Source organism: Hipposideros armiger, unplaced genomic scaffold (genome assembly GCF_001890085.2).
Source record: "Hipposideros armiger isolate ML-2016 unplaced genomic scaffold, ASM189008v1 scaffold_91, whole genome shotgun sequence".
In the NCBI taxonomy this organism is placed as follows: domain Eukaryota; kingdom Metazoa; phylum Chordata; class Mammalia; order Chiroptera; family Hipposideridae; genus Hipposideros; species Hipposideros armiger.
The window spans coordinates 3,080,094-3,105,540 of record NW_017731441.1 but is presented as its reverse complement, the minus strand read 5'-3'; the positions used below and the strand labels follow the sequence as shown (position 1 = coordinate 3,105,540).

The 25,447-nt window shown below is 51.1% G+C and overlaps 1 protein-coding gene across 10 annotated transcripts in view; it reads right to left on the bottom strand.

Annotated features, from left to right (window-relative positions):
* MCF2L (MCF.2 cell line derived transforming sequence like) overlaps positions 1–25,447 on the bottom strand; it is a 200,363-nt gene that overhangs the window by 53,676 nt on the left and 121,240 nt on the right. For 9 of the 10 annotated variants that reach the window (XM_019644811.1, XM_019644813.1, XM_019644815.1 and 6 more), the window contains 2 exons: positions 6,559–6,642; positions 3,129–3,243 (listed from right to left, as the gene is read on the bottom strand). In XM_019644811.1, coding sequence (XP_019500356.1) covers positions 3,129–3,243; positions 6,559–6,642 — 199 coding nt within the window. Of the gene's footprint in view, positions 1–3,128; positions 3,244–6,558; positions 6,643–22,281; positions 22,575–25,447 lie in introns of those variants that run through there. The other variant, XM_019644814.1, reaches the window with a different exon arrangement.

Here is a 25,447-nt window from a genome sequence, read left to right as displayed (position 1 = left end):
GGGTGTCTCCACAGATTCCACAGGAGAATAAAGGGATTGGCCCACATATGGGTGCTGCTCAACAGGGCAGCACCCCGGGGACCACTGCAGACACTTCTGGGCATATCTCTCAGTTGTCACGATCTTCCCCTGGCAACCAAGCTGGTCCCTGGTCCTGAAGACACAGATGCAGGGAACCCTTGCTTTACCTACAGATACAAAGATTTCTCCCCTGCATTTTTAATGTACACTGAATTCTCTAGAAATGCAAAGCTGTGTAAACCGATGGAAGACTGAACTTTTGTCTTTTTTAGAACTTCACCAAAAATCATTACTTCTTTCAGAGATGATATCCTCAGTGACACCTACCTCAAGGTACCGTGACTGACACAACACCCTGCAGGGCAATGGACTCAGAGTTCTACACTCAGGTGAGGGCGCCCGCCTGACCCTCATGGCTTCTGTGTGGCCTGCCCGGCAGCTACACACGTAACACCCAATTCCTTTTCTCTGTAGGTCCTCCATGTTAGTTGGGGTGCTGCAGCTGTCTTTTGACACGAGGGATGTATTGACTTTTATGTATGTATTTATGTATTTATTTATTTATTTATTTTGGGAGTTTTATTTCTGGATGAAAAGAGTGCTTTGGATCTGACAGGTCCAGATCCATCACTCCAATATTCGGCTTTTTATCATCCTCAATGAGAAAGAAATATGAATAAAACACACATCCACGAAAGCCCAATACATACCCCTTTTCCCGGAAATGAAGCCAATGGGTCTAGGTTTCACATATTCAGACTTGCCTTTTGGCCACTTTTACAGCACCATGGATGATACAGTAAAGGTAACGTGCAATAGTTCCTCAGCTTTCAAAGGACAAACTGTGTTTCTTGCCCTCTGATCTTGCATATGTATTGCACATGCATTCTTGGATATCTGGGCTTTGAAAAGACTCCCTTCTTTCTATTGGGGATAAAAGCCCTTTAAAAAAAAAATAAAAGAACAGGGAAACAAAGGCTGCTCATTCTAAGTGAAGGGGAGGTAAGGGCGCTGGAGTGAGAGATCACAGGGTAACCTATGCCCCATTATGCAGCGTGGCCTATGTGAATTTACTTTACTCACCTGCAAAGGAAGTGTACGTATCCAACAAATATTTACCACGGGGCTGTGTGCCCACTCTCAGGGACCTGCATTCGGGGGCAGGTGCAGATCAAAATCAAGCTGTAGAGTAATTACCCCCATTTCAGATAAGCCCCATGAAGCCAACAGGCCTGATGGGCTAGGGGTCTCGGGGTGGAGGAGCAGTGGGCATGATGGAGGGCCTTCCTACAGAGGTGGCCTGGAGTATGAGGAGTGTCTCTGGAGGCCAGGCAGAGGAACAGCAAGTGCAAAGGCCCTGAGGCCAGAAGGGCTGAGGACCAGCAAGACCAGCAAGGGTGGTGACCCCAATGGGAGATGGCACCAGCCTGGAAGGTCCAGAGAGGACATAGGAAATCTGGCTGCCCCTTCCCACTGTCCTGTCTGCTTGTGGCCTGGGAAGAAGAAAGTGCACCTCTATATCAGGCTCAGAATATTGAGTGTTGACATTTTCAGATATAAAATAATTCTTTGACCTTTTGAAATCTAAGAGTGACCAGAAAACCCAAGTTTCCATCCACAGGCAAGGAAGAATTCACCCCTACTGAACCCATCTTATATGGGCTCTGAGAGACCAGATAGAGTGCGCTTGTAACCCCTAGGCCATTTGTTCACCTTGGCTCTGAGTGGGCACTGCAGCAAGGCTGCTCTCTCTGGGCACCGAGTCCTGGGCTAGCCACTGCCTCGGCCAGGGTTCAGGAATCATGACTGTAACTACAGAGATGGTCATGGTGAATTTTAATCTATAGGATTTTTAGATCCCTAAGTGGGGGTAGGAGAACAAGACAAAGGAAAACATGAGATGGACAGTGAGAAGGCCCTGGAAGGTTCTAAAAAATAAGATTGTGAAGCACGTGCAAGTGCTGAGCTCTCTCAGCATTTATACACAGCCTCCAAACTCTTCAAATTCTATTCAGTTACACTTCAGCAAAACTGAAGTGGGCAACTGAACGACTGCACAATGTTTTGTAAAATGGAAATGAGTGGCAGGAGTTTCCCTAAAGAGAAGGAGATACCCCAGTGTATAGCTAAAAGGCATAAGGACCAACAATAGCTTTGACACCTGAGAAGTGACTTCATGCACTTAACATTCAGTGTTCACCTGGAGATCTTACTCAGCTCCATTGCAGGAACTTTAGAGAGAGGCCTGGGACTGAAGGGCTGAGGGGGGAGGGGCAAAGGCCACTGCCTCTCCTGGATGTGGAACTGCCCCCCACCCCTCGGAGACAGTCCCCATAGGGGAGGTCTCAGGAGTTGGCGCAGAAGCCCACCCTCCAGAAGACCAGCCAGGCTTCACAAGGTGTCCACAGTCAGCTGCCGACTACAGCCATCCCCATTATCTTCAGACTAATTCACAGAGCTTTACCCAAGTTCTGAAACTTGTCCTTAAAGCCGGTGAGGAATGAGGAAGAGTGGTCCTGAGTTCCTATGACACCAAGCTTCTTTTTTGCTAGTTAAGTCTCCCTACACTTAATGTTTCCTCGTACTTTATGTAACGGAAGGAAGGAAACGTCACCTGCAAGGTTGTTCCCGTCATTACGAAGCATGTGGGATGTTACACCCTAACAGAAGCTGCAGCTCCTGTGTCAGAGCATGAGGTGACATCCTCACCACTTCTGAGGGCCAGGCCCCAGCGCTGGAAGGTCTCACAGCCACCTCTGCAGTGGGGCCTCCCTCTTGTGGAAAGAGCCCCTCCCAGCATTGCCTTGCTAGGTTAATGGAGGGCTGGACACCGTCTGTGAGGGAGGAAATGTCCCCTGGGCTCAGATGGATGCTGGGCTGTGCGGGTTGGAGCTGGACACCTCCCCCAGGTGAGGGCAAGGTGCTGGAGCTGGAACAACTGGATTCTGATCTAGTGTCTTTTATTGCTCAGCCACGTGACCTCAGGTAGGCTCCTGAACTCTCCTCAGCCACAACCTCCTTATCTGACAAATGCCCAGGCCCTTCAAAAAGCCAACGGGGGACGCAAGAGAACCGGAAACCTTTCCTAACGAAACAGCAACACGCACCTGGGAATGCTGGTGAGATAGGTCATGACATTCTGGAACTCCTTGTCCGGGACGTCACTGAAGGCCGGGTAGTCCGGGAAGGTGATGACCGGGCTGCCGTCCTGCCCCCGCCCACCTGGGGAGAGAGCAATGGCACACTTAGCATGAGTGGGCATCAGTGCCCCAGTCATCAGAATGTGACAGTGAATAGTTCACTTAAAATTGAGGGTGTGTTCTTCAACGCCGTATTTTTTATTATGAAATAAATGCATGCTTATTGAAGGAACTATTTGGACTGCACAAAAGTATAGGATGAATTAAAATAAACACCCATTATTTTCCACCATGCCCGTGCCCTGGGCATCTGGACATGGACACTGCTCTCTGCCATAGCATTTGGCACATTTCCTTCCATACCTTTTTCTGTGCATTTTTTTACATAATGGAGACCATGCTGAATATAAAGGTAGCATTCTGCTTCTTTGCTAACATTGTGAACTAGTTTTCTGTGCTTTCTAAATGATTTGACCTTGATTTTAAATACTGCATAATAATTCCACTCAGGTGGTGTCCTAACCACTCTCCTAAAGCCCTGTGTGTGGTCATTTGATAGTTTCTTTGATGTTCCATTTGTTAGACTATTCCGTACTGAAGGGTGTCACCCTTTCAGCATTTGAAGGCGAAGGGAGGGTACAGGTAAAGCCAGAGGGGACTTTTCCAAGGGGAGATGCATGTGAGACATTTCAAGAGGAAAAATGGAGATGGTGCACAAGGAATCAGAAACGGTGGCCAACTGAGCAGCTTGGGACCTGGGCAGATGAGTGCAGCTCCATTCCAGTGGGGCAGTCAGGAAGGGGTACGCTTAGACAAGAAGGCTGCGGGTTTAGTCCAGTATATAGTTGATTTGAATTGTCCCACAAGGAAGTGAGAGAAGTAGCAGAGAGGGCAGGAGGTGAGAACAGACAGGAATCGCACGGGGCTGGGCTCCAGTCTGCCTGCTCGCCTGTGCCCTGGGTGGCTGGACATGGACATTGCTCTTTGCCACGGCTGTCTCCAGGGATGAGGTCCATTTCTTTTCCATTGAACCCTGGCAACCTGTTCTGGCCCATCAGATATGGCAGAATGATGGTGCGTAGCTCCCAATGCTGGGCTGTAAGACACTGAAGACGTTACCCTCCCTGCTCAGAGCTCCCTCCTGGAGAATGGTCATCATGTAAGCATCCAACAGCCCTGCACCCACCCTGCACTGAGAAAACCCAGGCACGCCAGGGAGGGAGGGCAGGCTGTGTGAAGGGGACTGAGGTGCCACATGTGAGTGAGGCTTCCTGACGTTCCAATCAGCCCCTCAGTTGGATGCAACCAGGTATCTCATCGTGGATTTCCTGGTGGAAGGGAGGTGGGATGGAGAGAAGCAGGAGGACTCCCTTTGGGTTTTGCTTGAGAGTTTCCATGAGCTGTGATGAAAACTCAGGATGGTCCACGTTTGCTTCAGACATTTAAGCTTAAGATGTTGTGTTCATTTTCTAACAAATTTCCATAAACCTGGCAATGTAAACCAACTCCCGTTGGTCAGCCCACAGTTGCGTAGCTCAGGAGTTGTGGCTTGGCTCATCCGGTTCTTCAAGGCTGAAATGCAGGTGTTGGCTGGGCCTGTGGTCTCACCTGAGGCCGGGCTCGTCTCCCAGGCTCATGCAGGTGTTGGCAGAATCCAGCTCCTTCGGTTGTAGGCCTGAGGTCCTGGCATTCTTACTGGTGTTAGCCGGTGTTGCTGTCAGCCCCCAGAGGCACACATTCCTGGTCAGGTGGCCCCTCCATCTTCAAGGCTGGCACCAGGTGGCCTCTGTTCATATCAATCCCTAATGCTTGGAATCCCTCCTGCAGGAAAAGCCTGGTCCCTTTGGGGCTTAGCTGATTGGGTCAGGCCCACTGAGTAAGATCTTACAGTCAACTGGTTTGGGACATTACATCTGCAAATCCTCTCCCTGAGTCTGGACTGCGTCTGAATAACAGAGAGAAAGTGTATCTGGGGGTGGGGTTGGGGGGGCAGGGAGGGGCATCCTGAGGTTCTTCCTCCTCCCCAGGTACCAAAGAGGTAACCATGCAATGCTGAGGGGCTGTGGGATTCCAACCTGGAGGGATGTCAAAGTCATGAGGCTGGGTCACCAGCGCACTAAAGCCGTGAGCCTTTCGGGGTCTTGAAGGGCCATGAAGAAGCTGGGGAGACACGAAGGAGCTGGCAAAGACACTGCGGTGCCTTTCCTAAGTGTTTCGCTGCTGTCAGTCACAGCCCATCCTGTCAGGGGCTTTTCAGTTCTCCTAAGGATACCCTGCTTTCTCTCCTTCTTCCACGGTGATCACTCCATGAAAATCAATGAGCCAACTCCTTGTCAACAACTCCTAGAGGCTCCATTTTCCTGCTCACAATCTTCAGTTCTCATTGAGGCACATAAACCCCAGAGCTACAGCTCGGGTCCGTGTGTTAGGGGGCAGGTCAGCCAAAACCATATGGGGTTGGCCTGAGCAGCAGCTCCTGGCACTGGGGAGACCAGGACAGCCCTTGGAGGGCAGGGCTGGTTCTCAGGAAGGAGCCCCAACCTGCTAGCCAAGGGGAAAAGGCCAGCGGAAAGAGGAAGGCAGAGGTTGAGAGCCTTCATTCTTGGGAGGCCCCCTAACTGATAGCATAAGGAACATGTGCACGTCTTTTTCCAAATTAGCCTGGGCAGGTAGACTTGCCCAGATGGAGGCGTGACCCACACAGCTCTGAGGGTGACCTGCTGCAGCTGAAATCGTCATGCCCTGTGCAGCCTCGGTGCACCAGCACAGTCTAGTAGCTGGGGTCATGCACCAGCTACAGGCAGGCAGGACAGCAGGACGTACAGAGGGTGGAGGGGGAGCCTGGATCTGAGAAAAGGGTGGCAGCCAGGACAGCGGCTGGGGATGCAAAGCTACCTGGAACAGATATCTGAGCGCCAGTGCCAGCCCCTTGCCCATGTAGGCCACACTACGGGGACTTCTTCTCCCAGAGGATGGAGCTGCAGACGCCAGAGGTGCTCAGCAAGGGAGGACCCTAAGCTCTGGGTGCTGTAAGAACGAGATGGACTGTGCCACACCATCCTGTTCCTACTTTACCTGTCGCAGGAGAGTTATGGATTCTAGGAGACTGCAGGCCAGTAGTGCTTGGGGCTATGTCCCTCTCAACACCCCAACTGACCTCTGGCTGGCTCCTCCCATGGCTGCCTGCCAACTAGCACTGAGCTGTCCTCTTCATAGGCATCGCTACAGCACCTCCTGGGCCCTCAGTTAAACCAAAAGCAGGCTGCATCACATGGCTTGTCTCCAGTTCCCATCATGTGGACCAGGACCACTTAGGTCATGGAGAACTGAAGGGAGGCCAGCCAACCACCACACAGACACCTGCCCCCACCCATTCTTCCCAGCCTCCAGCACTCACCAGACAGGTAAGCGAAACGCTTCTTTAGCTGGTCCTGGATGTCGGCAGCACAGAGCGGGGTGATGTCCTGGTGCATGATTTCATCTGGGGGGAGAGCAGATGGACACACCTGTCATTTGGTGAAAACTCTGTCTCACCCGCTACAAGTCTGGATCAGTCCCGTGCAGCCACACACATCAGCAGATACCTAAGGGGCCAGCAGTCACGTGCCTGGAAAAAGGAATTTCCGTCTCCAATATGCAGAAACCTTTGTTTCTCAGAGCACAAAAAGCTGTGTGCTGAGTGATTCATCAATATTTAAAATGTGCTGTGTGTCAGAGGCACAGGGAAAGGTAGAGGAAAATGAGGGAGGGAAGGAGGGACGGAGGGAGGGAAGGAGACAGAAAGGGACATGCAGGCACACGGGGAGGCATGGGGAAACAGGGGGAGGGCTGGGAGCTGGAGGACTGGCTCCTAAGACCAGTAGTCAGTGAGCAGCACGGAGAACAGACACGCTTTGTTTTGTGAGTCTCCACCCACGTTTTTGGAAGTGGTCCAGGCAACTCTTGGGGCCCTCACCTGTTGCCTATGCAAACACGTGCTGATCAGAGAGGAAAACCTGGCTACTGTAGTGGGTCCACAGCCTCTGAACACACACGCGCGTGGGGCCTCACCACCTGCCTAACAGTGACGCTGAGGAGGGTGCTGAGCCAAGTTCCTGAGCCTGATGCTGACGGAAAAAAAGGCTTAGCAGGCTGCAGGTTGGAAGTTCTAGATCAGGGGTCTGGGAGTCAACTGGCATCACCTCCAGCCACACCCTGGCAGCATCGACCAGAAGCCCGGAGGTTTTGTAAGACTCCAGGTGAAAACCCAGAGACTGACTGAAGATGTGCGGTCGCTGCATTGTGAGTGATGCTGGGGACTCGGCAGGTGGACTGAGAAGTTGGGTGTGCTCTGGTGTCTTTTGCCTTTCTGAGTCAGAGTCAGCTAGTGATCAAGTGACTTATAGCCAACGTCTTATGTCACCAGACCCCAGGCGTACAGCAACATCTGCAGTCTTGAACAGTAACACAATTTCTCTAAAGAGACTCATGACTCATGTGAATGCCCTGCAAGTGATTAAATTAAAAGGCCAATTTTTCCACCCCCAGGTTAGGACCCAGGTCGCGAACAGCCTGGAAATATGGGCCATGTAGGTCTTTTACCCTGAAAATTCCAGTGGAGGCAGGAAAATGTTATCTGCAGACATCAGCCTTAAATCCTGTTCTCCTGGTCTTGCAAACGAGCAAGTGTAAACAGGTGACACAATTAAACACACAGGCAGATCCCACAGATCCTGGCTGTGTCATCTGTGGAACTGCCAACCACAACTGGCTGGCCCTTCTACTCTATTTTGAAGTGGAAACGACCAGGGCCAGCGCCACTGGGCCTGCTAGGGGCCCAACAGAGTGCCAGCGGCCTTTGGGGTCAGGGAATCAACAATAGTCAGTGCTCATCAAATTCAACACGTCAGGAGCTGCGCTGGGCCTGCTGTGGACAGCTCGGTGGCGTGGCTGCTATTCCCCAGGGTACACTCGGGTGTCTCGGCAACAGCTCTCTTGTGTGGCAGAAAAACAGGGTTGGAAACAACTGCTCTAAGAGAACCTGGAATATATATATATTTAAATTCTAGATGAGGTGATTTAAGCCTGTCCACACCTCATTTGTTTGGAATGTGTGTTAGGTGCAATGCATATGGCAGTCTGGCAGTTTAGATTTCACATTGCTCTTTTCCTTTCTCAACAGGCAGGAATAACCACACTACCAAATATGAAACCTGTGCTACCTTTCCTCAAATCCAACCTCTGCAACCCTGAGAGAAGCACGTTATTGAAACATAGATCACTAGGACGTAAGGATCTCCCTGAAGCCTGGAGACATTCCAGGGCCGGTGGAAAATAGCACAAACACCGTGAACAGGCAAGTCCTTTCCAAGTGGGGACCCAGCATCAATGATGGGCATAGACCCAGGGCTGGAGTGGCTCCCCAGATCTCGCTGTGGTCTTGGAGACATCGGCCCTGGATCTTGACATCTTCTGCCAGGACCCAATGCCTAGACTTCACCAACTCATGAGAAAAGAAAATCATGAGGGTCAATCCACCGCCTCTGATGGCAGACATTCCTACAGTACTTCTTAGATCTGATTCTGAATGGCAGAGGCTTCGAAGAAGCACTTCCTCTTACGAGCACACGCTCACATTCCTGAGCTCGTGTATAGACACAACAGGCTGTCTGTTCTCGGCATCCAGTTCACCGTGATGGTGGATGGCTTTCCCACATATTAGAGGCAGAGGTGATACTACTGACCATTCCTATCGTTCTGTGACAGAGTGACACTCTCGCTGGCTGGATCACTGTCAATGTGAATCTGGTTCCACTGAGGGGTGTCTATGAGGCCTCCTCCCCTCCCCTCCTCTCTGGGTGATGGTTACCCTAAAATTCTTAGAGTTCCTCAACTGGGCCAAGGTCCCTCCAGCCTCAGGGCCTTTGCATGGCCCTGTCTCCTCTGTAATGCCTTTCCCATCTCTGTCTGCCAGTCTCATCTCACTCAATTCCCCGCCAAGAAGACACCTGGTTCGGGAGGCCTTTCTCTGCCTGCGAGCCAGGACATGGGCCTCACAGCATCCTACTAGCCCCCACTGTGCCCACCACTCACAGTTGTCCTACCCCCAGGCTCTGGCCCAGGGGCTCCTGTAGAAGGAGCTAAATGAACATGTCAAATGAACGCAGCAAGAGGAGCACAGGAGAACGACTTCCCAGAGCATCATTTAGAATCTGACTAATGCGGCCAAGTTCTTGCACATAGGCTGGTCCCAGAATTTCTGGTCAGCTGCAGCCCGCGTGGGGTGCGGAGCTCACAGACTGCTGACTGCTGCAACGTGTTTCCCTGCAGCCGAGCTGCGGAAACCAACACTTGTGAATTTTATGGGGCAGAACTCATTCTAGTATTGTACCTTAGATTAATTTGCTCCATTTGAGGTTTGAAAAATGGGGTTACTGTGTACACAGAGTCTGAAGGGTTTGAAACTGCACGAAGGTATTATTCATATATGTTCAGACAAATGGACTATCTAAAAGTCACTGACATATTAAATGGTCACTGGTCACTCCTCAGAAAGCTGAAAATAATTAAAACATTTCCCACCTGGGATTAAGACACATGATTTGTATTGTCTGTCATGTGATGCCTTCCGTGGACCACAGGCTCTGAACCTTTTCATAATTTTTCATCCTTCCAGCAACTTTATTCTCACTCAAGGACAGGGCAGTTTTGTACTTTGTGCTGACAGTTTTTTTTCAAGGTCCTTGTCCACTGTATTTAATTTTCTGAACCTGTGGCCACTGGTTCAGAAGGAAACGGCGGTGCTTGGTGGTGACAAGAGAGCCTTAGCCCCACAGTGCCTCTTTCACCGTGTGTACAGGTCGCTGCTCCAACGTCCAATGTCAGAAGTCTGGGACAGGAAATGGGGTCACCCTCCCCGCCAGTTCAATAAAAGGGTCAGGCAGGGCACAGCTCCTTCACAGAAGGTCTCTGTAAGAGCACAATGCCTTATAGATAACTACCCGTTTCTAACATTCCTGTCTTGGCCCAGACGTAAATGGAGAACCTCCCAGGCAATTATCCCATCACAAAGTCACTTTTGAGAGAGGTTACGAAGGGCCTTGAGTCAGAGGGGTGGGAAAAGACAGTGCTTCTCTTCCGATCCCCGGTCCCCTGTGGCAGGACAGGGGGGCTAGGCGTGGGGTCCACAGGCTGACGTGGCCTCCCAGCACCAGATCTGGGAGCCCATCTGGAAAGGCTGCTCTGTCTGGTGTGTGGTAGGGGACAAATGGCCCACTTACTCCTTCAGTGGGAATTACCCCTCAGCTCACCATGTTTTAGCCATCCTGGGACCCAGCTCAACTCTAGACAAAAACAAAGGAGGAGAAACCCCAACGGTTGAAATATATTCACACAAAGTCATTGCCGAAATCCTGCCTGGTTTGGGTAGCAATCTTAGAGTCCAGGGGGGGGGCGTTATACTTTTATCTTTAGATCTTTTTATCCTCACACAATTAGACCACCACAGCACACTTCCTTCCTCTTGCAAATTGACACAAGGGTTTGCTTGATTCTAGGACATCAATTTCGTAATGGAGAGCGGGCAGCCAGCCTCTCCCCCATTCCTGTCCACGTGCAGGGGCATTCTGAGCCTCTGCTCTGCTCACCAGTGGCCACCTGAGATGGAGAGAAAACATGGCAGTGACAAGGGGCTGGAGCAGATGTGGAGCCTGCTGGGATGCTAAAAATCCACTTATAGGTAAACGGCCTGGGTGAAGGGAGCTCCAGTGCACCAGGGGGAGCCTTGAATTCAGGTTCCAAGGCTGGTCCCCGCTATTCACTAGTCACCTTGGACCTCGTTCAAAGGGAGACAGGAGCCTAAGAAAGGCTCCTACAAAGAGGCCAGCAGCTGGTGCGAGGCCCTGGGCGACAAAGTCTATTATGTGCTAATTCTCTTGTTTATATCTGGCTGAAAGTCTACACCCAAGGCTTTTGTTTATTTTCTGTCAGAATACAACAGTGCTGTCTTTTCAAAGTCCAGGATGGAGAGTTAAGTGGGGTTATTTCACCAGCTCACTTGGGTAGGATTCCTATTTCACCAAGCCCACCCCAGGAATCTCCAAGCCAAGAGCAACATGTATGCAGAAGGAACAAGTGGGGCTGCCGGCTCCAACCAAGCCCCATTTGAAGCCCTGCGGGTCAGGGTGGGACAGATGCCTCACTGGACAGCTGTCGCATCCTCATGGTTGGGACAGAGAGACGGCTCCATTTCTATTTATAATCTATGTGGAGGGCCCTGCAATCTAGCCATTCGAGATGTTTGAGATCTATACTGATTTTGGCATCTGAATCTCACAGCACCTTCTGGATATGTTTTAATGTTATTTGTTATTGAATCGGGCATAGATTGGGTTGTCGGAAAAGTCATGACGTATTTTTCTGTTTTTCGTTGCAAAAGAGCACCATGACTTTTCCGACAATCCAATATATTTCATGTCATATACTAATCATCCCACTCAGCTCACCTGATTTCCTAACCTCAGAAAGCGAATCCTTACAAAGTTTAAAATAAAAGGCCCCATATAAAAAGATGCTAGACTGAAACTGTCACCAGGGAAAAGCATCTCCCACCGCAAAGAGTTGTCGCTTCGCACATATCCACTCGGGCGGAAATCAGGAAGCAGAACGAAATGAGGTGGAGCTGTCGGAACTCTCCTGTGTGGGTGCCGGCAGTCAGTCCACCACACAGAGCTGGCTGAAAGCCCTCTAGGACTACAGTGTACACTATTGTGCAGACTAAGGTGTGCGTGCTGGAGGCCCAGCGAACCTCCTCACAGTACAGTCCCCAGACCTGCATTTTTTGAGGCTGTGCGCCCACACGCCCAATGCATCTGGAGCTCGAGCCTGTGTGGGAATCACCTGGAAGCCTTGGTAAGGCACACAGAGAATCGACAGTAAACCTCATTTGGATGCATTGGGTATTTTCTATCCTGTCCCACCCCACGTCGGCTCCAGCGAGCCTCAGCATCCTCCTTAACACAGGTTCTGGGCCGCCTGTCCAAGCATGCGGAGATGGCATGTGGGCCAAAGCCAGTGTGCTGCCCCGACCTGTATCAGAGTGTAAGCAGTGCTCACAACCCTTCTGCCATCCCAACCAGTGTGGAGCGTTTCCCAGGGGCCCCAACTTCCACTGCTGGGGGTCCTGGGGTCAAACTCCCAGAAGCGCATTCCTCTATGTGTTCCGCAGAGCTCTCTTCCACGTGACAGAGAGAAGGGCTCCACAGTCAAACTTGGGAAGCACCACAGACAGACCTCCCATCACGGAGGCTCCAGGAAGGCAAGCCATGCTACCCCTCAAACTTAAATAGTCACAGATTTATGGGGAGTGGGGGGAAGGGTACTCACAATACCTCCTAACTTCTGCAGAATTAATGTTGAAAATAACCTACTTGGGGAAATGCTACTCTAGCTACTCCTTATTAAAACAAAGAAAATGTCTTAAATTAAATTCCAGCACAAGCACTCACTGAGTCAATGGCACAGATTAAAGTAAAGCAAGCAAACAAACCAAAACAAATAAAACCCCCAAACCCTACCAAGGTCTTAAATCAATCAAGAAAGCAAGTATGTCTTGAACAGGTACACCAAGACCAGTTGGCATAATGGAAAGTATAAGAGAAATGTAAGAATTTCTTAAACTTATAGGCTGTCTAGAGCAACTAAATTAACATTTTAATTGGTTCACATAGAAAATTTTTAATTGTAATAAAAATAGCAGTCATGGTACAACTATTACTAAAATACTTTTTATGTTTTAATACATTTAATTGTTGCAACAAACCAAGAAGTGGGAACACTATTATCCCATTTTTGGATGAGCAAACTAAGGAGCAGAGAGGTCAAGTGACTTGCCTGCGGCCACACAGCAAAGATGAGGTATTGAAGGTGCAGCAGCTCAAAGAAGGAAGGGGCAAAGATGTCAGTCAGTCTGAGGCCGCATCAAGATGGGTGACTCTCAGAGGGTGGGGCTTAGCAAATAGAGATGCTAGAGGGGGCATTTCTAACTTGAGGGGAGGCTTGGCTTTCCAGACAGACAGCCGTGGAGAAGAGCTCTAAGTAACTGAGAAACAGAAGCTGGGCATCCGGTACCTTGTTCATATGACTCAGAATGGATTACAGTGACAGCAAATCGCAGTTCTCACCATCACATTTGATTTTGTGAGTCCCTTACCCTTGCGTTAGTGGTCAAAGAAATAACATTTAGCAATCATTAGAAGCATTCTAAAATCATCTCATTGTAATTTTGTACCAATTCTTTATCATTAGCGTCTAAGTTGAATTGTGATTCAAGATCTTAAACGGAGTCTCCCTGCTGCGGACGGAGAGGAGAATCCTGTCGGTGAATGGGGGTTGCCTTTGCCAAGCTGGTGGACTGTGGCTGCTGCAGCTCGGGGTGGGGGCCCCACTTCCCAGAAAACCAGCAGGACACAGACAAGCAAGTTAACTGTAAGTGTCTTTAAACCTGAACACTGGCTGCGCATTGTCCCCATGGTTCACAAAGACATGCTGTCTGCAGAACTACTCTCGCCTCTGTGCAGCCTTTTCTGAGTCGCTTTAATGAGGGACTGGAGCCCAGAGGCCGCATTTTACTTGGCTGAATCCCCTTTTATGCACAGGGATTCCTGGTTTCCCAGGAAATGGGCCAGCACGCTGGGGGCAGTCAGGGCTGTGTGGCCTTGGACATGTTACTTAACCTCTCTGACCTGGTCTTTGTCTGTAAAATAGGGCTAGGATAATCATGGCAGCCAACTCCTAGGGTGGCTTGTGCATTCAGTGAACACTTACAGCATGGCGTCTGGCAAGTGATGCGTATTTAAATGTTACTAACCCAGGGGGATGGACAGTCTGTGCTGTGCCCTGGCCAGCGTCACATCACCACTGCAGTTTGATTTTGGTGTGGTTTTTAAGAAAAAGACATTTCAATCCAGCCAAGGGCTCCTTCAGGGCTCCACAAGGGGACACCATGTTCACAGCACCACTAAGATCTTTGCCTCTCCCCCGGTCCCTTCATGAGTGTGCAGGGCTTTTCAGTAATAACATAGCGTGTAGCACTAATGAGCTACAGGAAAGCGGTGGTGACCTCAGCCAACTCCCATCTTGTCAGAGATTAAGGACACGTGCAAAATACAAAACAATGCTACTCCTCTCACACATTTATTTGTTCTGGATAATAGAGTTACTTTTCATTAAAAAATGCTGATTATGCTACAATAATGGATTTATCATTGTTATTTTTATGTAAGTTAATATTTTAAAAATTTCTGCTTTAGTTTCTAATATGGTAAATAGCTAACACAAATCTTTTTGCAATCCTCAGTAAATATTCACAATGGAAAGGGGCTGAGACCAAAATGTCCAAGAACCGCCGTCAATAAGGGACACAAAGGCCGGGTGGGCTCCCTCTAACAAGAGTACAGGAGTAGGGAGGCAGGTGCTTCCACGTTTGAAAACCTTGGCCATCCCTTTGCTGTTTCAGCTCCCTGACTCTCCTGCAGTATGAACACCAAGCTGGCTCTGCTGCGTCTGGTCACAAGTTCCTACAAGGGGCTCAGTTCTAGCCACACCACCCCAGGACTGGGCTGCCCACAGAGGCATCATCCAACCAGGGGACTTCGGGACTGCACATGCTCAAGGCAGTGGGCTTCAGGTTGCACCCTCTGAGCCGTGGGTGCCAGCAGGGAGCTGTGCACAGCTGCACAGGGCATTCATTGCACAAGGACCGCTGAGCAGGCAAGTGGGTGCGATCCAGCCCAACCCCCTGCAAGAAGCAGTCCCATGGGGTACAGACCCTGAGGACCTCTGACATCTAAGAGGTATCCCCAGGCTCCAGGAAGAGAGACAAGTCCTTGCCGAGCTGTACAGATGTGCAAGCCTTTCTGTCTCTTTCTCCCCGTCTTTTCCCTCTTTCCCTCCACCCCTGGGCACTCTAGCTCTCAGACCTCTGCCTTCTAATGCCAATCTTGCTCTGATGGCCACTGAGTGGGCTCACCCTGCCCTGCTGGTCAGGGACACATCAGCTGCCACATCCTGGAATAGATGGCTGTCCAGAGATGCAGGTCCAGAGACCCGTCCTGTGGGAGGGGCAGCAAGAGACCCAAAGGACAACAGGGTTTCACATAGCCACGTTCTCCTTGGGGCCTGCTCAGCGTCAAGCATGGCCTGGGGTCATGGAAGGACTGGGATGGGGCTGGGACCCAGTAGCTAAGGGGTCCCTGCGCCCTCCTTGCTGTCCTGGGCAGTGGTCAGGGTGTCCTGAGGGCAGTCCCCCAGCCAAGTGACTCTGCCCTCCTGAGTTTGATGTAGTTTCAGCTCTGCTTTTCTCTGTTTGGGGGCATTCTAAAGGGCTGTTCAAGGGCAAAGCTTCTGCATTCGAAGTTGAGGGAGCAGGCACCTATAGAGTCTGATAGAGGGACATAGTTGTCACATGCTGGGACAGAACTGAGGTTGGATTTAGGACCAGCACGGCCATGTTCTCCTGACCCAGAGGGTCCCCAGACCTTTGCTCCTTTTCCTCTTCAGCAACTTCATTTCTGTTTCTTGGGTGGGGGTGGGGGCAAGACACCCTCCCTTGGCCCCTGGACCAGCCATGAACAGCTGCTGGAAATGGACGAGTCCTCGAGGGGGCCACGGCAGCACTGCTGGAAACACTTCTGAGAGCTCACGCCATCCTGTAAGGAGCCTGAGGGGTGAGGCTTCCTCAGCCCATTTCAGAAACAAGTAAGGCCAAGGTTAGGGACTCTCAAAAGCAGTTCAGGCCATGGAGGTGGGAGAGTCTGGACTCTAACTCACGCCAGCTGAACAACCAAAGCCTGTGGAAGGCCACTCACCGAGGTTCTGGAAGGTCATCCAGTGGCACTGCCATCAATGCCTGTCTGCTGGAGGCCCCAAGCAGACGGGGTGTCTCCCCAGCAGCTGGGACAGGGCAGGTGGGACACAGCAGGGTGAGGCTCCCCACAGCACAGAAGCTGCCATGTCCAACGAGAGAGATGGCAAGGGAGCTGTGTGGCCTGATTGTTTTTACCAAACCACCCCATTTATTACTCTTTTCCCTGTGTGGTCATTATGAATGCAGCCTTCAGCTGGGTTGTTACTTCCTGAGCTCACAGTTTCTGTCTTTGTTTTAAAGATTCACAAAGGCAATCAGAGAAATGGGCGCAAACAAGGACCCCAGCAGCAATGTTAAATGCAAGTCTGTCTTGTACTTGGCATCCAGCACTATGCAGATGGTGACAGAGAAGCTGTCATATGTGGACGCTAGGCCAGGCCCTACAGCAGGTGCGGCTACAAGCACAGCCCCACCACCAATGGCCACTGGCTCTCGGAGCTGGGTCAGCCTGCTCAGGGCTGCAGCATCCCAACCCAGGGGCTCCCCTGAGCTGTAGACGAGAGGAAGCTGTGTTAGAGGTGCACAGGGGAGCTTGCCCTCCAAGATGCTACATCACTTACTCCCCAGTTCTTCGATGTCAAGTTCCCTTGGAATCATGGAACTGGGGTCCTGGGCTGCATGCTTGATGGCCGAGTCTACCCCTAGGCTCAGGGTGGGTACTGCCCTTGGCTGGCAGAGTCCATTTGGACCAAGGGACCTTGGGCCCCATAGAGAACCAAGAAGGGACCCTCTTACCACAAGCCAGGGCCTCCTGTACACCCATACCATAGTGGCCCCAACCAGGCCACTGTCACATCCCTATCCTTCCTGAAATGCCGATCTGGCTGGCCCACGTGGTTTCAAGCCAGCCTTCACTTCCCTAAGAACCTCCCTGCAGCCCATGCTTATCCCAGTCACAGGCCTTCCTGATTCCCTCCGAGACTCAAACAGCACCTAAGGGAGAAGATGATTCCACTAAGGATGGAAGACAACAAGGAATTTCATGGGAACTGTTCAGTTTGAAATTCCCATGCCAAGAGTCTCATTTCTATTTAATTTATTGGAAGGCTGAGTTGCTTCCATGGCTGCCGGAGCACAGTGTATAGGCGCGTGGGTTTGGAAACCAAAGTAGGGACTGAGACCATTTCAAAAGTTCTTGCTCCAAGTGTCTGGGGAGCAGGGCAGGAAGGTATCCTCACCTGGAGGTGGGAGCAGGGACCTGGAGCTCACTGATGGCCCCCCACAAATGCCACACACGTGGCCAAAGAGAAGCCAGCTGAGGGACTTGGGGAGCCTGAATGTTCACACTTCTGCCAAAATGAGAAGTGCAAAGGGGCCTTGAAAGGAAGGGTTAAACAGGGTCTTTTGGCCACACTTTGGGAAAACACACATCTTTAGTTTTCTGTAGCAGCAGATCCCAAGTCTGATGGTGGCACAATTAACACCAGACCTATTTTCATGTGCAAATATTGGGGAAGATAGAGGCATAAATCATAAAGCTAACAAGTCATTGTTTGCTTTTGGAGTCATCAAACCTCACCCACCACAAAGCAAAGTCCCAGCTAAACCAGAGCTCTGAGGTTGTGCACTTGGGAGCGAGTTAGGTGCTGGCCCCTGTCCCAAGCCAAGTGGCCCAGTGAGGCCAAAAGGCAGACAGTCAGGCCTATAAGTCCACAGTACAGCCACAGGGCGTCACTGAGCTCCCCCTGGAGAGGCCTCTCTGCAGAAGCAGCCCATGATGAGACCTGCAAAACGAAATGAGGGGTGGGGTGGGGCCAGGGTGTGGTAGGGCCCAGGGAGGACTCTTGGGCACATCAGGGTTTGAATTTATTACATGCTACTACGTGTGGTCCATTTTCAGTGCCCAGAGCAGGCTGGGATGGGCGAGGGTGGTTCACAGAGACCTGCCAGGTGTCTGCCAAGCTAGCAAAGAGCTGGGAGGACAGGTGAGCCTGATAATGTGGAAGGAGAACCAGCAGGACCAGGAGGGCACACACTTAGCTTGTGTTGACTGAAGCCCTCTCCAAGCTCATGCATTAATTTCAGGATCAGTACTGGAAGTCTCAGCATGAGATGCCTGTAAATCTCTTACTATTGATAACATTCCTCTTCATGAACTTCCTGCTCAATCCCAGGACTGGGCTTGATATTTTACAGGAATCAACTCACGAGACCCGGACAAACCCACAGACATGACATCATCACGAGTTTCTGGCCGAGGTCACCATGGAGCGGGACAGAGCTGACTTGGCCAACCCCGACTGCAGAGCCAGCATTCCCCATGGCCCCTGAGGAGCCCCCAGAGTTTGGCGAGGTCCTGCAAATGGAGCTGGGACCTATGTGTGGGAGAGGGATGCCTGTGAATGAACCGGCCTTGGAATGCCAGACAGACGGTGGGATGTCTCCTCCTCTACCAAGCCCCAGATGTCACTTATCACACTGTTCTTTCAAAGGGCTAAATATTCACAGATGACCTAAGGAATTAAGTCGTGTTTCCAAATGTTCTTTCACCTTAGGTCCATGTGCCTGAGAGAATCTGGCTAATTCGGTGAACGTGTCACTTAAATGCACTTGCCCACCACTTAAGTCCCTGGAGAAAAGAGCAGATATTATGAACAGTACATCCAGACTTTCACAAAGCTGAGCTGTTTTGCTCACAGCCCAGGTGACAACTCCCTGCAGGGGCTCTGCTCCTCCTCTAAGCACCTCCCCTTGATGAGCAATTAGGCGGAACCTGCAGATTGTGCTGTTTGCGTTTAATCCACACCGGGTGGAGATTTCCTGCATCCCTCACCTGCAGTCCAGCCAGCAGAGGTCAAAACATGCTGTCCACAGGGGTCAGGACAGGGTCCAGATAAGAAAGCCACTGGGAGATTCCAGTCCCCCCTGAGATGACAGGGAACAGGGTTGCCCACTGTGGCCGTTTCAAGGGCTACTTTGGGCTCATGCTGGCTTGACATCTCCACAGGAATAAAACGCTAAGCGGCCAAGCTGGAACTAAACAGGCCCAGGGAAAGACCCTTAGCAGACTTCCACGGGGCGGGAGGATGAAGAAGAAAGCAGAGAAGAACACTGGTGCCATTCTAAATCTGTCCAACAATCACCAGTGCATGCATGGCCTTCACAGTTAAACCAAAGTCTCGTTCCCTCTTTAGAAGCTACCAATTTTGGGGTTGCAGCAGAAGCAAATAATGTCAGCTGTTGAGTAGCGTAGGCAACAGCGTGACGGCCACCCTCTCCCTGGTTTTGGGATGAGCCTGTCATACTGGGCCCCCAACATGTTTTACCAGCTACCTGCTGGGTCCCTCCTGGGGCTCGGCCAAAGTCTCCGAACACCTGGCTCCCCTAGAGTTCCACAATTTCATGTTCTGAGGTGTCTGCATTTCTGCTGCCTTTGAAGTAGCAGGTATAGCTTACGCATCTCAGACACGTAGCACACAAGCACATACTACATACAAACACCACACATTCCACATGCACAGACACATCATACACACAAATGTCACGCAGGAGCCTGCTGCTGTTTTGGAAATAAAGGAGAGTTTTCTGATAGTTTTTTTCTTTTCTTATTCTAAAAACAATCACTTGCCAACATTAAAAAACAACTCCTGGATCAGAGAAATCAATGCAAACAGTTTCTCTAGACGTCATTCCTTTCTGGTTCGGAGGGGCAGAAGGCATGCTGGGGCAGGTGTTGTTCCAGCCAGAGCTGCTCTCAGAAAGCAGCTCACAGAACACACCACGCGAGGAAGAACAGAGGTGTCCATCACCAACACCAAGTTCCTTCCAGGAACTGCAGAAGCTCTCCAAAATTCTTCCCCAATCCGTAGGCGTGCGCATTTATTCCCACTTTCTAAGTACCAAGAATTCTATAAATCTAAAAAGCAAACAAGTTGCATTAACCTTCCTCAGAACATTCCCATCAAACAAAAACAATGACACACAGCGCGGGGAAGGTCGGGCTGCTGGAGCGAAGGGAATGACAAGAGGGAAGGGAATGACAAGAGGGCGTGCTTATCTCATCCTAAGCCTCACCCAGGTGGCCCCATGACAGGGTCCCTCCCTGCCAGACAGACCGGTGGCACAGTGCAAAGCTGGGGCACGGGCGCTTCATGGACACTGCCCCACAGGGAGCCTGACCTCGAAGCCCCTGCCCTGTTCAGGCACACACAGGAGACAAGGAAAGACATGCAGCATATGAGACAGAGCCAAAGAGAGGGAGAGAGAGAGACAGAGATGGAGAGATAAAGAGAGAAAGGTGAGACAGAGAGTGAGAGGAGAGGGAAGGAGGAGGGGCACAATGCAGAGGAAGCTGGCGGGGTTAGGGTTTGGTAGTTGCAGGTCATGCACGTCTGTCAACCTCATCGATTCCATGAGCGACAAGCCAGGGGACAGCTGAGCCTGGAATGAGATCATGGCTTAAACGTCCCACCTTACTCAGCTAGGGGTCTCGGTGACTTTGGACATCGTGAACAAGCCTGTGGTCTCACCCACATTACTCTCATCTAATCATTAGTGTGCTCTGGGCCCAGCTCTTGACAGGCCGGGTACCAAACTTCCCCCACCTGGCTGCCTCCCCATCCAGCCTGAACAGAAGAGACTAAAGGAGAGGCACATGACCTTATTTGTAAATAGCAGGCGCTAAGGAAAGTCGGTATCCAGTCACACAAAGCTCTGAACAGCCATAGAAGAGTGTCCCACCTCTGGGAGTATTCTACAGTGTAACTGAAAGGTTTACTATCACAGGCACCGACAGCTCTGCTTCTTCATAAATCTAGGAGTCTTTCTTTTTTGGCAGGAAAATAGCAAACTGTTGTTAGGGACTGGGGAGAAAGGCCTCCAATCCTTAATTAAACCAAACTCCCTCAGGACATTTATTTGAAAGCACATTTATCTTAAAAAAAAAAAAGTATGTGTTACAAAAACACTGAGAATTTTTAAGGGAAAGAGTTAAAACTAGTATTTCATTAAGAAAAATGGACATCTAAAATGATTACATATGGCCACACTTAAGAATTCCCCACAATGAAGTACATGTGGTCACTGGATGGCAAAAAGACATCTGGTAGACTTTATAGAAAGTGCTACATGCTTGTGAAATTTCTAAAATTCCAGACAATAGCTATGTTTTGAGAAAGCATTCTTTTTAGGGATCCTTCCAGCATTGTCACAGTGATACTGACTTCAGATATGAAATCAATCACTATGCACAAGTCTATGCTCTGGGTTTAAAAATGAATGACTGAGATTTTTCCACGTGCCACCTAAGTAAGCATTTATAATCTTCCAAATCTTATCTGTTGGGGAAATTCATGTGTTCGGCCATTATTCACATACTCAGTCTTGCCGTCATAAACCTGGAGACTTTAGGTGTTTACTTGTTGCCACTGATGGCTAGGGTTCAACCAATTCATTAAAATTTACAAAAATGGCTATTTTATGAATTATTCATCCAACATCCACTAGAAAATATACTTATGACAAATTACTTCAAAACGAGTGCTACTCCATCTTTGGAAACGAAACAAGGAAACCCACGCTGTCCCCTCTCCTCAGGGCCAGGGCAAGGTCCCTTCTCCAGGGTCTTTGTTCTTGGTCTCCATGGGGGCTGTGTCATTAGTGCCTAGCCTCTGACAGAGATGAGCGCAGGCATGAAAAACGAAGACCGCACAGCACCACCCGGGGACGGGCCCCTCGCTGTTCATGGGCTCACAGTCCAGTCCTGAGTCCTGCCACCCAGAGAGCCCTTTTTGATGTGCGCTGAGCACGGGGAGCCATGGGACAGCGCGGTCCAGCAGTCGCTGCCAAGGACCAGCCCTCGCACCCACCAGGCGCTGGGTCTTCCTTCCTGTGCATCGCAAGCCTATAGGAAAGCTAGAACAAAGGAGCCCCCATGAGAGTTCATTCCAGCTTCCAGGGTGAGCATGGCGATTGCGCACCTTTATTCCAAGAGCAGGGACACCCCAAAGCAGGGAGAGAGGCCAGGTAGCCACAGCCCCAAACCAGCGCCCCGCCAGACACGCCCCCACCCCGAGGAGCAGGGCACTCCCGTTTCTACCTAAACAGGCACCACTCCAGCCTGGATACCTCTTACAAGGCCAGACAGAGCCCTGTTCCTCTTTGTAGCTTGTTACGTGGGTGACATGCAAAGCCATCCCCACAATGTCCTCCAGGCTCTCTCTCTCTCTTTGAGCACCATCATTTCACAGCGAGCGCCAAAGCGCAGGCCGGACGCACCTGTGCTGGTCTTCAGGAGGAGCCACAGCCCGTAGATGTCTTGCGACAGCAAGGAGATGAGGCTTAAGGTCATGCTGTCGCCCGCCAGCGCGCCGGCGTCAGGAGGCGGCGACCTGCCTCCCGGAAAGCCCGTCCTGGGCGCACAAAGGAAGGCTGCAAGGCTCCATCTTTGGGCTGGCCGCCCGCCTCGCAGAGGGGACTTGGACCCCTGGGGCTCTGCAGGACCGTCTTCCCAGCCTGCTCCCCCAGGGCCTCGGGTTTGCTGTCCCTGAAGCAGGCGTCCTCCACGGCTGGCGGCTCACTTATTCTGCCAGAGGATGATTAACTGTTGAGACCCCAGCAGAGTCTTGGCTGCTCCGGCAGCAGCTCGAGCCCTGCGTCGCCCGTCCAGACCCTCCCTGCAGGAGCCCCGCGCTTAGCTGCTGTCAGTCCACTAAGCCTGGCAAGGACCGAGGGGCAGGGTCTGGACCTTCTGGCCCCAAGACACCTCACTAGGGAAGGAGACACTGGAGACGAGCTGGAGAGTAGTGCACTGAGGTGGCTGTGTGATGCTGCTCTTCCATGTCTGTCTGTCTATGAGCTCCTTTGAAAGCTGTGTGCGTGCACACATATTCATGTGTGCCAGCAGATCCTCAGCAACTCTGACCACAGAGCCACTCCGCCCTGCGGGGTGGCTAAGAACAGAGAAGATGGAATAAGGGGGGGGACACTGCCATGGGTGGGGATCCCTGGGGAGCTCATTAAAGTGCAGGCTTTGATTCTGTGAGAGGGGTGGCACTGAGATTCTAACAAGTTCCCAGGTGATGGGAGGCTGCTAGTCTGCAGAACCTGAGGGACTACGGGGACCAGGCACTTGAGTCCAGTGCTGGAGCTGACACACCTGGAGAGGGCGGTCTTTTAAGCTGGACTAGGGGCCAACACTGAACAGAAGTGTTTATAGGCATTGCAGGTTTTGTTCCTACTTCTGCCATCGGTATATATATATAGATGCTTTCCTCCCTGCCTGCACCCTGGGCAGAGAACCCAAGTGGAGTCCATTGAGTAGTGCACGCTCACGCTAGTGGGGGCACTTGTCACTACAGCAGCAGCTGATATACACCCCAATCCCCACCCCCCTCTCTTCATTTCTGTCACGTGGCTCTGGTTCTGACCTAGTTTGCTGGATAATTATAATTGTTTTCTTTCTAATGGCTCCTCCTCAGTCTCCCCCCTCTGATGTGGGCAGATATAATCTGCAATCACAACTCTTAGAGTGTTGCCCCAGGGACTGGGAACCTCGGGACATTCAAGCAGATCAGGGTGCAAGCTTCTAGGGTGGAGGCAAGGCCCCTCATAGCTGAGCCGGCCAGCTTGTCCTTTGGGCAGCCTTTGCTTACCCCAGGTCCCTTAGCTCACAGCACAGGTAGGTCCCTGTCATGCTGAGCACAACCTTCTCCTGAAGCATGCTCAGGGATGGCCTACGGAGGCCACACAGCCCACGTCCAGCTGTGCCCTCCTGCTCAGTGCCCCTGGTGAGTCTCCCCTACCCATGGCACTGGGAAGGACTCCCAGTGCCAAGGGACTTTGAGCATCTATCATGGTGGAGGATACACTTGGAATGAGTCATGGGCAGCCAAATAAGATGACTTCTGAGGAAGACATTATCACACCTGAAGTTCATTTATCAGAAGGGACATCATTTTTAAACACAAGGACAAGAGGTACCATGTGGCAGAGGGAAGGACGATGGTTACACCTACTTAGCCACATATCTGATTTCTCTCCCATGGTCCCCACTCTGTCCCACGGTGGTCCATCTGTGGGTCAGACCTCATGTCTCCCAGCACACGGCAGATGCCCAAGTTTCATCAAACAGCAGGATGTGTTATCAGGAAGGTGATGGCAGCCACACTGCTCCCTCTCATTTAGACCAGAGGCCATCTGCACCCATGAGGGGAGATCAGCTGATCTGTGTGCCGCAATGCCTGCTCCTCTGTGGAGGAGACCTCACTGGCACCCTGAGTCTGGGAAGGATTGCCAAGGTCCGGCTTAGGGCTCTTGGTGAGCTGTTCCGATGGACAACCCCAAGAGCAAGCACATCAGGGCTGGGCCAGAAAGGGGAGTCACACACCTGGGGAAGCACGGGCTGGGGGCTTGGCCTCACCAGCTCCGGCTGTCCTTTCTTTCACCCGTTCTAGAACAACTCCCACAGAGCAAACTAAGGTCTAGTCCACCCAGCAGCTCCTGGCTGCTGGTGACCCTTTCCAACACAAGGGCTTTCTTAGCTGGAAAGAAATGATAGACACTGTACTTCACCAAAAATAGGGCTTATTTATTTATTTGAGGAAATGCAGCATTATTGGTCAAAATCTGAGATAGGTAGCACACAATATAGGCAACATCTTACTTTCCACACATACCATGGAAAAGACTGAGGTGTGCAGGCTCCTCCAGGCCAAGCTACACCCTGACTTCCTGCCCAGCAGAGCTCAAATATTTACAGGAACATGGCATTAATCCTTCCTCGTACAGAGATGTAACAAAAGCTAGCCAAGGCATCAGTCTCCTCATGAGCAAAATGGTGTCCCCTCAAATCTTAGAAAAATATTTGTATAACTTTAAAATAGGCTCTGGACCCTGAATTATGCAGAAAGCAGAACCACGGCACTGCAGCACTGTGCTGCGTGCTCTCTACTCATTTTCTGCTGGGTGACAAAGTGGGAGAAGCCACCCTTGATTCACAGGGTGCGCCCTTATTTGCTAAGGCTTTTCCTCACCACCTGGCCTTGTTTCATTGTCATGGCAACCAGGTGAGGCAGTTGTCACTGCTCAGCAGTCGGCCTCCAGCAGCAGGGGAACCTGGCCACGCTGGCCACTTAGTCTTCCCATGCCCCTGGGCCCCACTGGCCACCATCTTCCTGCCATGTCCCCTCACATGTCCTCACTGTCACCCTCCTGTTTCCTCAAGGACCTTTTTCAGCTTCAAGATGGTCCCAGCTCTGGTCCTCCCTACCCCCAGCTGCTTCCCTTTAGATCAGCAGTTCTCAACCTGTGGGTCGTGACCCCTTTGGGGGTCGAACGACCCTTTCACAGGGGATCGCCTAAGACCATCAGAAAACAAAAAGATACTTACATTACAATTCATAACAGTAGCAAAATTACAGTTATAGAGTAGCAACGAAAATAA